Source organism: Toxotes jaculatrix, chromosome 24 (assembly GCF_017976425.1).
Source record: "Toxotes jaculatrix isolate fToxJac2 chromosome 24, fToxJac2.pri, whole genome shotgun sequence".
In the NCBI taxonomy this organism is placed as follows: Eukaryota; Metazoa; Chordata; class Actinopteri; family Toxotidae; genus Toxotes; species Toxotes jaculatrix.
In genome coordinates, this window is record NC_054417.1 from 9,072,225 (window position 1) to 9,084,905 (window position 12,681).

Consider the following 12,681-nt stretch of genomic DNA (forward strand, 5'->3'; position numbering starts at 1 on the left):
AGTCACCATTGGGCACATACACAGGCAAAGCTGTCTTACCTAGGTTGTCTCTCAGAGCGCTGGCCTCTCTGTGAGGGTCAAAGTTGTAATTACGGACCAGCTTCAACCTCATGCGGGAGAAGTTCTCAGCACTGGACACCCTCCAGTGCATCTCATCTTGTTGCCTGTTAAAAATTGTATAAATTATATTTATATGGAATTATATTTATACACTTTAACTTCTTTCCATTTGTTTTCCAACCACGGCTGCTGCAATTGCTTCCATCTTAACTTAAGTAAGTAAATACTAAAGCTGACATGATGTAAGTTGACAGGATTTGTAACACTACAGTAGATACTATACCGCAGAAAAAAAACCAAGTCATGCACATAAAGAGAGAAGTTAATATGAGTACCTGTCAGCCCAGGGCCCTCGCTCACACACCAAACCCCGGCGTGCTGCCTTCCACTGCCTGAGGATGGCGCTGTTCTGGCTGTGCTGCTGCTTCAACATGCTGTTGTAGCGTAGGTTCTCCTGACGGCCTCGGCGTGAAAAGGGCTCCACAAATTGTTCCTGCAGGACAAAAGAAGGCAGGAGTTCATGAGAAAGAAGCTTTGGACCAGACCAACACCGCATATCAGGACAGAAATGCAGGAAAAGAAGCTTCAGTTATTATGTGAGATGATCCAACTAACCTGGAAGCGAATCTTGCTCTCACCCCTTTCCCTCTCTCTCTTATGCAGGCTGACCATGAAGGCCTCGTAGCACTCCTTCCAGTACAGAGCCATGGTCTCATGGCCCTGGCTGAATGTTTCAATTTCATACTGCTTCATGTACGGAATGATCTGGAGGAAAAACAACATTAAAATGACATTTCCATTACTTTTTAAAATTAAAATTAAAATTTAAAACAAACTAAAACAACAACAGTAACTGTAAATCTCATTCTCATACATATTTGTCGAGGTAGACGCGCCACTCAGGTGAGTTGCAGTACAGCTGGAAGTCCTCGAAGAAGGACGGGCTGCCATTGGTGTCAGGGAGCTGGGGGAGGTGCAGCTCCATGTAGAGGAGGCGGTGGACTTTGGAGAGCAGCGTTCGCAGCAGAGGAACCAAGAAGGAGTAGGTCTCCTCCGTTTGCTCCTGGATGGAGCGTCGCAGGATGCCCTCCACCTTCCCTAACAGGTAGCAGGCCTCGTCCTGGCTGGACACCTCCTTAGTCTGCAGGATGCCATTGAGCTTGGCAGTGGCCATGGCACACACCTAGAAAACAGGTGAATTACTATTTTACATTCATAGGCTTGTTTTTTACAAAAAGTAAAAAAGTAAGTAAGAACAAAGTAAGAACATGGAAGAAATTGTGGATAATAAAGGAAAAAAAAGTAACCTCAGGGTCCTCCTGAGCCATGAAGCCCAGCAGCAGTCTCAGCCCAACCTGGGAGAGCTGGAACCACTGGGAGCCAGAAGAATACCACACCATGAGGCTGTCCATCAGCGTCACAGTCTCCTCCAGCACTTTCTCTGTCCACAGTGCTGGATTGACCAGGCCCTCTGCTTGCAGGAAGTCTTGTACCATGTGCAGCAACCGCACTGCATTCTCCGTGTGTTGTGGTAATGTGGCAGCTGATGCCTCGCGGTTATCACTCACTGCCCATTCCAGCATACGTTCCATTAGACTAGAGAACAAAGAGAGAACACAGAGACCAAGAGGTGCTGTTATCAAGCCTGTCTCTGGAAGCATTCAGCCCCTACTACATCCACTGCTGTCTGCGGTCTAACAGAGGGCTGACCTGAGTTTGATTTGGTCGACAGGAAGCAGCAGCTCATTGGCTGTCCCCAGTTTGGTGAGAGCTGAAAAGACCTGGCCGCGCTCCAGCCACGCCGAATCATCTGAACCTTCTACGCCTCGCCACATCACGCACAGCACTATCTCCAGCAGCATGCTGCACAGCTCCTCCTCTGCCCGCTAGGGGGCAACACCACACCAAAAGAGACAGAAAAAGAGAAAAGCAAGTGTTATGTTTAGAATAGATTCAATTAAGCTTTAATGATTTTTCTGGTGCATAACTGCAGCCCTGGGCTGGAAAATCTGAACATTATCTGCTGTGTGAGCAGATACTCTTCCCTGTTTCAGTGCCTAAAGAATTCTAGTACTTCTCAAAGCTGTAAGACAGCTTGACTTTCAGTATGACCCCCCTCCCTTTAATGTTTTTTGATATAAGCTGCTCTTTCATGAATGTGGTTGACAGAACACTACCAAAACTCTGACAAATTCTTGAAACTAGTGCTTTAAAAGTGACACATTTGATGCTTTAACCGACAGCTTCCCGCTGTGGGAGGAGGCGGGCTGTCTCTCTTTCCACCTCTGCCCTCCAGTGACACACTGAAATGACGAAAAGACTGCATTAGATAAAAGTCAGAGCTGGGCTCCCCTAGGTGGTGGTGGCATTTCACCCACTGAGTCAGAAGCTCTTGCTGTTTAGACATCCTCGAGATACAGACTACCATATGAAGTACAGACACCGGGATTTCTAATCATCTGTTTACTGCCAGGGGCTTTATAAGAAACTATTTTAGGATTTATTACAGGTGATATTGCTCCTCTGAAATTCCTACTCACACCAAAGAAAAAAAAAAAACTGGATGACATGTTCCTTCATTATGATGCCAGATTCACCGTGCTGCTGAAAATAGTCCCCAACAAATGCACTATTTACTCCTGCATGAGTAATGTTTGCTAAAACGACAGTGCCTACAAGGGTAGGAATGTCATTAATACAGAACATTGCCAACCTTGTCCTTTTCATGAACTATAAACAACAATATGATGACAAAACGCTCCCTTACTCATCCTTTCTCTTGAGTTATCTCAGCAAGATGAACTGAAAAGGATCTGATCTGGTCAGTGGATCAGTCCTAAAGCTGTGTGCCAAATCCATGTGGTCCCCATCTTACCTCAGCATTGTTGAAGGATTCCCCCAGTGAGATATCATCACTGAAGAGGAAACTGTCTTCAGCCAGGGAGGAAGTTGCATCTCGATCCCCAGAGTTTCCTGGGAAAGGCTTTGAACCCTCCAATGGCGACGGAGTGCTGGGCATGCTCCCGGGTGTTTGGCTGCCACTCTCCGCGCCCTCATAGGCCTGCAGGTGGGACAGATCCAGCGTCAGGCCGCCCGATTTTCCCACCACCCACGGCTTGCTGTGGAGCTGTGGCTCAGTGGAGGCAGAGGAAGACGGCGTGTCCAGCAGCGAGATGACGTCACCGTTCTCCAGGCTGTCCACAGAGCGCGTGTCACCTATGCTGAGCCGGTCATCTTCCAGCCGATCCAGGCGGCCAGCGCTTCCTGCCCGTGCCCTCCTCTCCAGTGGCAGCTCCAGGCGGTTAGCTGTGCCGCCACTGGGCCGGGTCAGGTCCAGGCTGCAGGTGCTGACGGTGTCAGCACTCCGCAGCGTCAAGGACCCTTCACCCCGCAGGTACAGCCGCATAAGGGTGTCCTGCCAACACTGCTGCTTTGAGATCTGGACGGCAGCCTCCTGCTGGGACTGTAGTAGCTGGTACACCTGAAGACAGAGGAGGAAAAGCATTAAACTTTAATGATACCTGCAGGAGAAATGAATCACGCAGCACTAAGAGGTAAAGGATGAAAGAAAAACAATCTTCAAAGCTTAACTCTAATTGCTAATGATGAAAAATGTTTTAAAGTTTTTTTTTCCACTGCTGGTGTTGATGTATGTCCTGACTTATGCAGTTACGTACAGACTCAAACCCATTAAACTTATGTGATTATTGGGTCATTACAACAGGATATAGGAAAACCGAGAGGCTGCACACATCCAACGTCTCAACACGGTACCAGCTCCTTTTACTATGCGCTCCTGTTGTGAGGCACACAGTTTGTTTTGTGTGCAGCATGAAATCAGACAGAAGTTGCTGATGAGATTATGGGAAGAGGCGGATTAACGGCTGACTTTCCACATTAACAAGGACTGAAACCTTCAGGAAAAATAAATGAAAAGTAACAAAGCCTTTGAAAACAAAAATTGATTGCTGGCACCTCAAAGCCCTTTCCTGTGTCTGCTGTTATTCAGTGTATATCATACATATATTGAGTGTCTGCAGGTTTACGTCCAGGTGTTTGCTCACCCTCTTGCAGACGATGAGGCGCACAGTGGGTCCGGCCCGGTGGGTGAGCTGCACCAGAGACATCAGGTCCTTGTAGTTCACCACTTGATCTGAAGATACACAGGTTTACATATACCCTTCTATATATGTAGTACTGATTTGGCATTTCAATGTGCAAAAGCTATTGTCTATTCTGTCCACTGACACTGACATAAAGCTTGAGCTCTGTGTTTTCAGCCTCTCTACAAACAGTTCAGCCTTCAGTTCCAGTGTCCTGTACTGTGTGCGTGAGTGGAAGAGAATTAAGGTTAATCCACACTGGTCCTCTGTTTAAAGAAAACAAATACTGGCTTAACGGCTCCATGAGGACTCATAAAACTGATTCCATTAATTCAAGAAGTGATCACGTAATGGCACTGGCCTTGATGAGCAGCAGAGAATGAATTTGTAGGATAAAATAGACGTCCACTGACCTGTGTGGAGGACCTGGTTGAGAAGGCAGCGGATCAGGTTCGGAGTGATGTGAAGCTCAGAGAAGAGCAGCGACAGGCCGGAGTAACCTGCCTCTCTCAGCCGCAAACGCTGCTTATTCTTCTCGTAGACGCGGTCGCAGCGCAACATGCGCTCAAACAGCTGAACACAGGAGATCATAATTTCTGGTCACGTTTTAAACTAATGGATCTATGAGCAACAATTCAGCGCAGGGGCTTTTAACAGAACGTGGTAGTGTGTCCCATGTGTAGTTGGCCAGGAACTCACCTTGAAGACGAGCTCTCTGAGTCGGTCTGAGTGTTTGTTATTCAGCAGGAGAGCGTAGCAAGAGTCGGCCGCCCCGGGTTCGAAGAGCAGCAGGAAGAGTTGGTCCCTGGCCGGACTGCTCTGAAGAAGGCTGAGCAACAGCTCCAGCAGTCCACACAGCTGCAGCACACAGAGCAAAAACACACAGCCACAACTACATTTAGTCACTTTTGCACGGTCAAGGCTTGTTTTGACAGATCCCTGCATTGTTTGAGAAGGTAATCATAAATCTAAAAGACAAGGCTTACCTTGCATGTACAGCACAGGCTCATATCTTTAACCATATTTGGCAAATGTAAAATATAAAAAAAGGAGCTGGGAAACTTGAGTGTGACGTGAACAGAGTTATATGCTATGTTATGTTATATTGTGATGAGTTTTGTTTCAACATGATTCATTAAGGATGGCATCTGAAGAGTCAGTTCGGCTTGGTGAATGGATAAATAGTATCAGAGAGGTGGCAGACGCGTGGTGGTAGAGGAGGATCATGCGATTATATTGACCACATGTCCATAGAGGGTGATGTAAGCTTCCACATATAGGGCTGTGGTGTAAGAGGATATGCAAAGTGACAGACAAAATGAAAAACAAGACAGGGCTAAAAACAGGGAGAGAGGTGGGGAGGAGGTGTGACAAGAGGAGGAATGGATTTCAAAAAAAAAAAGAAAAAGGTGACATATAACAAGCCCTGTGAAAATGTTATCCAGTGAGTGATGGAGCTTTAGAGTCATACAGGAAAACAGCCGAGGAATGAAGCGGTTTATTTCAGCCAAAAGCTGACGAATATTGCTTACACAGAGGAAAATGTTTAAAAATAATGCAGAGAGAGAGGATGGCAAAACAGCTGCCAGGCGGGAAATGAGCTGTGCAGCTTCCTGCACAGGCATCACTGCAGTGAGTGTCACAGGGAAACAGAAAATCCTGCAGTGAAAGGTCATCGGCTTTCACAGGGAAATCCTCAGATGGAAAAAGTAGCTGGCATTAACCAGTTTCACAATATATGGGTCATCTGGCAAATATACACTGATGATAAGTTGACCTACTCCAAATTTCTTAGATGCTGGCGCGACACACCTCAAAGTCTATTTCTCAAGGTGCTGACTGGCTCCGTGCAAGGCTGGAAATGAATTGACCTTTTGTTCAAAGTGAAAGTTGGACTCTCTGATCTGATTTCAGGGATTTTCTGGTCGTTGTTGAGGGACAGTCTTATTAAGTTACTGTACAACAGGACAAGCAGGTTTAATTCTGATGCATATGATCATTAAAAACCAACTTTTCCTCTCACAGAATAATATCTGACCCCACCACCTCACCTGGTCCTCGTCTCCGATTGCAGCAACGTATCCCAGAATGCTGTGCATCTCCTCCTGTGACATGCCTTTGCTGATGTAGTACTTAATGAGGCCACAGAGAGAAGCCCGGATGGTCCGGATGTCATCCTCACTCAGGTCACTCTCTTTATTACTGTTCTTCCTGCAGAACAAAAGGGATGTAGATAATGTTTTGTGTAGGAAAAAAAAACCAATACAAAATATATGTATGTATGATCTTTGGAATATGGAGTCTCACCCGTAGTAAAGGCGTATGGTGTCCACCAGAAACTGAACACCATATTTTTTCCTGAACTGTTTCCTGTTGTCTTTGATGATGGTGGACATGTACTGGATATGACCTTTATAAGAAAAAAGCAAGGGTACATCTCAGAACTGGTAACAGTCTCAGAGAAACACATACACTCACCATGTTTGACACACAAACATTATTTAACAATTCTATTTTACTGAAGACTGCATAGTGTTCTAGTAGTTAGCTATTAAAAAATATGATTCCAAATGTTACACATGTTCCCCAACACAGAAACATCAATCTCACCGATACGTAGAGGGAAGTCTCCTTTGTTCCAGATGTTGAAATTGAACAGCAGATGTGTGTGAAACTGCTGCAGCAGAGCCTGGTTCTTCTCATACGTCACCTGTTCTATCAGCAGCTGCATAGCAACGAGCACGCTGACGTCCACATGACCTGCCGGCAGCTAAACGCACACCAAAAAAAAATAGATTGTATTTTACTGCTATTAGTTCAGTTACATGCACCTTTTCTGGCACATGTGCAAAATAACAAAACACAAAGAGGGGAGGGATTACAGTAGAAGTCAAAGGTGATTGGAAAATGGGCGACACATGAAATAGGTATTTATTATGTATAAACCAATAAACCACGATGAGGCTTGTTAGCAAGCAAGTATAAAGCAATGTGACACCCAGAACACTTTCCACAGACAGATAAGGGGCATGTTGGAATGGGGAAACACATTAGTGGTTTATTTGGAGTTTTACCATTTACAGGGTGTGGTTACTTTGCGTTCAGCAACTATTACCGCATCTAAGACATTTCCTTTTATCTGGGTCTCTGTGGAGGCTTGCACTTTCTCATGGCGCAACTGCTGATTCAGATGTATTTTCCAACGCCTCAATAAACAAATAAATACAGAGGCACTTGGATCAAAGAAAAGTCAGAAAGCAAAAGGGGGGAGAAAAAGAGTTGAGGATTAAAGAATGAGCAAATGAGGAAAACAGAGAGAGACACAAAGGAAAAGACAAACACAGACGTACAGAACAAACACAGACAAGCCAACAGACTGACAAAAGCTGACGGAGGTGAATTAATGTCGGGGAGGTTCATTCATAATTCTCACAACATGTGAGTTTCATATAGTATGAGTAATGTAATAAAGGCTGTAAGTGGTCTTTTTATCAAAAATAAACTGAAGTCAGTCAGAGATTCTTAATGTCCCTGCTACAGAACCAAACTAATCCAGCCTGAACAGGGCGAAAAACAGAAGAGGCTTAAGTCCTTTTTGCATGGACTAATACTATGTGGAATTAATGCAATTTGTGAAATGAACTCCACAACTCATACAGGATTAGCATTATCAGGGGACTCATGCCCCCACCAAAACTTGCAACTTGCATTGTTTTAAGGTCACACGTCGCAGAGAGGTGTAGGGTTTGTGTTTCTGGTGTAAACGATCTTTTGTGGTCTGAGTGCAAACTGTAAATACTTCATTTAAAACGTCAAATCAATTCCTAACAACAATTACACTGCAAGACTGTACTCCCCAGATATGTCTGAACAGAGGAATGTACTGAGAGTACGGTAAAAACATGCTATTTGTGTAATAACAAAATTATGGACATGTGTTTTAGGAAATGTGCTAATTTGTGTGTGAAGCAGACACAAATTAGATGTGTCTGAATTTGAGAATTTGAGCCCCTCCTGAACACAATTCCCATAATTCCACCCTGGTAATAGTATTTGTGTGCAAATTTAGGCTTAAACAGACCTTCTGAAGCAGAGCTCCCAGTGTACCGACACCGTGCGAGTGGAGCAGATTCTCCTGGTTGATTGGGTGTCTCTGCAGGAAATGCTTTAGCACCAACAAGAAGGTGGCCACCAGATTCTTCTCCAGGCGAGCCTCTGGAACAGATAATGAAGAAAAAAGTAAAGAGAGTAAAGAGAAATGAGGGAAAAACAGAAATAAATGCTTGCTGGTTGCGGCAGAACAGACCTGACGCTCTGTTGGATGGGAGAATGACCCAGTCTCCATCAGCTGGTGTGGCCACATCAGGGGTGATGAATTCGGACCCAGCTGCAGGATCACTGGCATGTTGATCAGGGGTCAGCAGGGCCAGCTGCTCCAGGACAGGGAAGAGCACTGGCAGGCCACCCACACAGTTGATCATATCCTGCCACAGATAAAACAGCAACATGTAATAAAACACAACATCCATGCGAATACAACCTGGAATACAAATGTGAGCACACAGCAGCTTAATGATAGCATGAGTTGCATGTTGCTCCCACCTTGATATCCCAGTTGACGACTTTGTTCCCAGTCAGGCGTCCATGCAGCATGTTTGGAGACAGATCTAGACAGATGGGGTTTCTGCAAGCCTGTTGACAGAAGGGCCGTGTCTAGTTAACACTTGCTTAACTAAACTAAACCTGTATGACTCAATGACCTGATTCAATCGCAAGAATCACATTCACTGCTCTCTCTACATGGCTGCTTTGAAAGTTTGAAGAAGGGATGGCTGAAATCACAGCAGTCCAATCACCTTGGGTGAGTAGTGCAGCAGTAATTTGAATGAAAGGTCACCGAGCTCTGACTCCTGGGCTTTGAAGGGAGAGATGCAGTTTGGACCTGTGTAGGAAAGCAGAGTGAGAATATAAGACAGAGGAAAAGAGAACAAAAAACATTCTTCAGTTGATCTGCTGTATGATCCATGTTGTTTCTGTCCTGTTCTATTCTTTTCTTTTAATTCTAAATATATCCTCCTCTCCTTCCTCCTCCTCCTGCTTACCAGCACTACAGATGGCTTTTATATGATTGGGCTGCAGGGGTTCATGGAACACCATGACGCTTCCCAGCTGGCCCTGCAGGGATGTGGGGCTTCCCCACTCGCTGTCCTGTGTCCCTGCTGAGATGAGCTTGGTCACAGACTCAGGCTTCCCCCCCAGAAGTCCCCCCCAGGTCTGCGGGGACAGGATGCCGCCCAGCGAGGAGCGAGTGGTGGGTGTGGTGGCGGAGGAGAAGGGAGGGTCTGGGATCTGGGAGGGCGGGGGAGTCGTGGTGCGGTGGCCTGCTGATCCGATGCAACAGGACGTGAATGGCTGCAGGTGAAGGAGAACAGAACAAGACTGAGAGTTAACAAACAGTAAACTTCAACATCATATACATAAAACACTTTCACCAATTAATGCATTAAAACAGATGTTTTACGTTGATCTTTTTTATTAATTATTAGATGAGTGCAAGTCTCACCTCTGTCATGGTGGGATACTTAAGGGGGGCAGACAGTTTCTGCTGTCCATCAACATAAATGTAGACAAGACTCTGTCCAAACGGCCTCTTCCCTGGCACATGCACCACACCGATGCTGTGCTGTAGAAAGAAATTCAGAGAGAATTTTTTTTTTTCCCTTTAACCAGCGTGGAAGTGCTGTTCAAGTGGAATTTTTTTTATTCTTGTCTACATTTTCCCATTTCAGTGACACTGCCCTTTCAGTAAGCAACAAATGATGTCACTGAACCGGACTCACCCAGAGAGAGTCACAGAAGCAGTAGTCGGGCAGCATGACGGTGACATACTCCTTCTTTGTGCATACAGCCACCACCAGCACACCTGCTGAGCTAATAAAGGCCTCGAACCCCGTCCCTCCTGGGGTAAAAAAGCTGCGCGAGATGAAATAAAGGTGAGAGTGTGAGAAGGTGTTGACATATGTTCCCTTTTGATTCTTTTATCTCTGTTCTTTGCCAAACAGAGAAGACAAAGAACTTTACATGAATAAAATGATGTTATATAATGAAGCTATCTTTTGTAAACATAACAGACAATAGACATTATGACTTTTAAAATTTCATAGTTTGATGTTTCAGTATTAATGTTGGGGTCTGATAAGAAAATAGTTAAGAGCATCTTTAAAACTGTTGTCTTTCCATCTCACCTGTAGAGCTGTTTCCTCTTGTCCTTGCTGTGTGGGCCCAACTGGTCCTGGTCCAGCGACAACCATGCGAGGAAGCTGAAAGCAGAGCCCGGCCAGCGCTGCACTGTTGGAACGACAATACCGGCCATGCTGGGTGACAGGTCAAAGTACTGCATGGCACTCTCCAAGCCCTGCTTGCGCACCATGGCCAGGAGGGCTCTCAGAGCAGGAGCTACATAGGGGTGTGCTTGGCTGGACTCTGGAGGCCTGAGGAGACGCAGAAACCCCAGCAGTTCCCTGGCACTCAAGGACTGGGAGCCCAGCGAGCCCACCAGCCCCAGGAGGCTCTCAGCACAAGCTCGATGTAGTCGTTGATGGCGTTCCAGGGCAGCCAGTGCTCGCATGACCATGGTGGCGTTGACACAGGTGGCGCGGGTCTGGCGATTGAGGCAGCTGAGGCGGCGGAGCCAATCAGCAGTGAAAAGCTGCAGCTCCGATGAGTCCAGCTCTGGGAGCCACTGGACCAGCAACAGCAAGGGCTCCACATTACTGATGCCCAGGAGCCCCACTGAGGTGTGCTCACCCTCCACCGCCTACACACAAATACAGTAACAAAGTTAATCTAAACCAACAAATGTTAAAGAGAAAAAAAAAAAAAAAACGTGAACTCTCATGATGAACTCTCACCATGTTCATCAACTCTTTGAGAAGGTGTCGGGATGGTTGACCGAGAGAGATGAGCACCTCATACAGATGATTGTAACCGATCCGCTCCTTGAAAACCTCCTGCAGGGGTGGCAGAAGAAAGGAACATGAATTTAAATTCAAATTTGTGGCATCTGAGAACAGACAGTATCCTCATTTCAGGTCTGCATAAATAGTGGATGAATAAAGTAAAAAGCACATTGGAATAAGCAGCTTGGCCATTGATCATTGTCTCTTGGTTGTTGTAACTTTTGACATTCAGCGCTCAGAAAGAAAAGCATTTAATTATCAGCATTTAGTCCAAAAGTAAATTAGAAGTACATGTGATTAAATGAATGTATTTATATTCCTATTACCTTTGCAGCTGGTGATTTGTGCATCACTGTTGTCAGGGCTTTGATGGTTGCTACAGCGAGGGAGTCTAGTCGCCCTTGAAACACCTGAGAGACAATCAGACGGGTCAGTCACAGGTAACAGATGACAGGACACAAGTCAAATCTCCTCTTATTCCAGATGAATATTCATATTAGTTATTTACATGGGCAACAAGCATGCATACAATTTAAAGCCATGTTCGTGAACAAGGTTTTTATCACTAAAATGATAATGATCAACTCATTTAAGGCTCTGAAAACAACATGCATCACACTGGGAGGAATAAAAGAGAGACTTAAGCAGATGCCTCGGAGTTTGATTCGGTTATTGTGAAAACGTGAGTAAAATCACTGATAATGGTTAGCACCCCGTGTGTCACTGCAGTAGGAGCTGGCATCAAAGCTTGTACTGCAGATGTTAAAGTGTAGATAAGGAAAGTGTTGTCTTTCTGCTCCAGGTAAAAATAAAACCAATCCTTTTAATAGTGCGAAGATCTGGCTGGAGCAGGAAGCAGGACTTGGTAAAAAATAAATAAATAAATAAAAACAACAAAACACCCACTTCCACACACACACAGACAGCCACAAAGAAGAGCTGCACTCTTTTATCTCACGGAGACACGCACACAGAAAGCATGCAACCCATAAAACACAAGCCAAACCATGAAAAATAAACACAAACACATCTCCATCCAGCTCTGTCCTGCTCATGACCAACCATGTTCTGGGTCACTGAACCCCTTGTTTAATTAACAGGCAGCTGTAGACTGGATGAGCCTACAGAGAGTCTTGGACCAGCTGGAGAGGGACTGTGGCAAAAATCAAACACTTAGATCATCATCACTGAGTCCAGATCACCTCGAACCACTGAACTCTGTGAGAACACACACCAGGCCAATGTGATAGCATTCCAGTGGAACCCATAGGATACCGCAGAAAACCAGGACAACGTGGGGGGAAGGTAGGGAGGGGAGTGAGGAGGGCTGGGGAGCCATGAGGAAACTGAAAATGGTAATAACATAAATGAGATGATATAGCTACGCAAGAGGCAAAGTGGTCCCTCCACAGCAAGACCATTTCATTCCATTCTATTTTGGAAAGTTTAGTTTTGGTGTTTTTAACTAAACACCTGCTTTAACCTACTAAGCTCCACCCTGGATTTGCACTGGTGTCCACGGGAACGGGAAAAGCTTTATTCCCAAAAAAACCCACCAA

At 45.4% G+C, this 12,681-nt stretch overlaps 1 protein-coding gene across 4 annotated transcripts in view; it reads right to left on the reverse strand.

Moving 5' to 3' along the window:
- nbeal1 (neurobeachin-like 1) overlaps positions 1-12,681 on the reverse strand; it is a 37,235-nt gene that overhangs the window by 8,923 nt on the left and 15,631 nt on the right. For all 4 annotated transcript variants that reach the window (XM_041032186.1, XM_041032185.1, XM_041032187.1 and 1 more), the window contains 23 exons: positions 11,449-11,532; positions 11,075-11,173; positions 10,409-10,980; positions 10,004-10,136; positions 9,727-9,846; positions 9,266-9,575; positions 9,020-9,105; positions 8,766-8,855; positions 8,470-8,647; positions 8,245-8,378; positions 6,774-6,933; positions 6,471-6,573; positions 6,215-6,374; positions 4,863-5,021; positions 4,577-4,736; positions 4,125-4,213; positions 2,936-3,541; positions 1,771-1,946; positions 1,368-1,656; positions 935-1,243; positions 676-825; positions 396-553; positions 40-164 (listed from right to left, as the gene is read on the reverse strand). In XM_041032186.1, the coding sequence (XP_040888120.1) occupies positions 40-164; positions 396-553; positions 676-825; positions 935-1,243; positions 1,368-1,656; positions 1,771-1,946; positions 2,936-3,541; positions 4,125-4,213; positions 4,577-4,736; positions 4,863-5,021; positions 6,215-6,374; positions 6,471-6,573; positions 6,774-6,933; positions 8,245-8,378; positions 8,470-8,647; positions 8,766-8,855; positions 9,020-9,105; positions 9,266-9,575; positions 9,727-9,846; positions 10,004-10,136; positions 10,409-10,980; positions 11,075-11,173; positions 11,449-11,532 (4,450 nt within the window). The remainder of the gene's footprint in view (positions 1-39; positions 165-395; positions 554-675; positions 826-934; positions 1,244-1,367; positions 1,657-1,770; positions 1,947-2,935; positions 3,542-4,124; positions 4,214-4,576; positions 4,737-4,862; positions 5,022-6,214; positions 6,375-6,470; positions 6,574-6,773; positions 6,934-8,244; positions 8,379-8,469; positions 8,648-8,765; positions 8,856-9,019; positions 9,106-9,265; positions 9,576-9,726; positions 9,847-10,003; positions 10,137-10,408; positions 10,981-11,074; positions 11,174-11,448; positions 11,533-12,681) is intronic.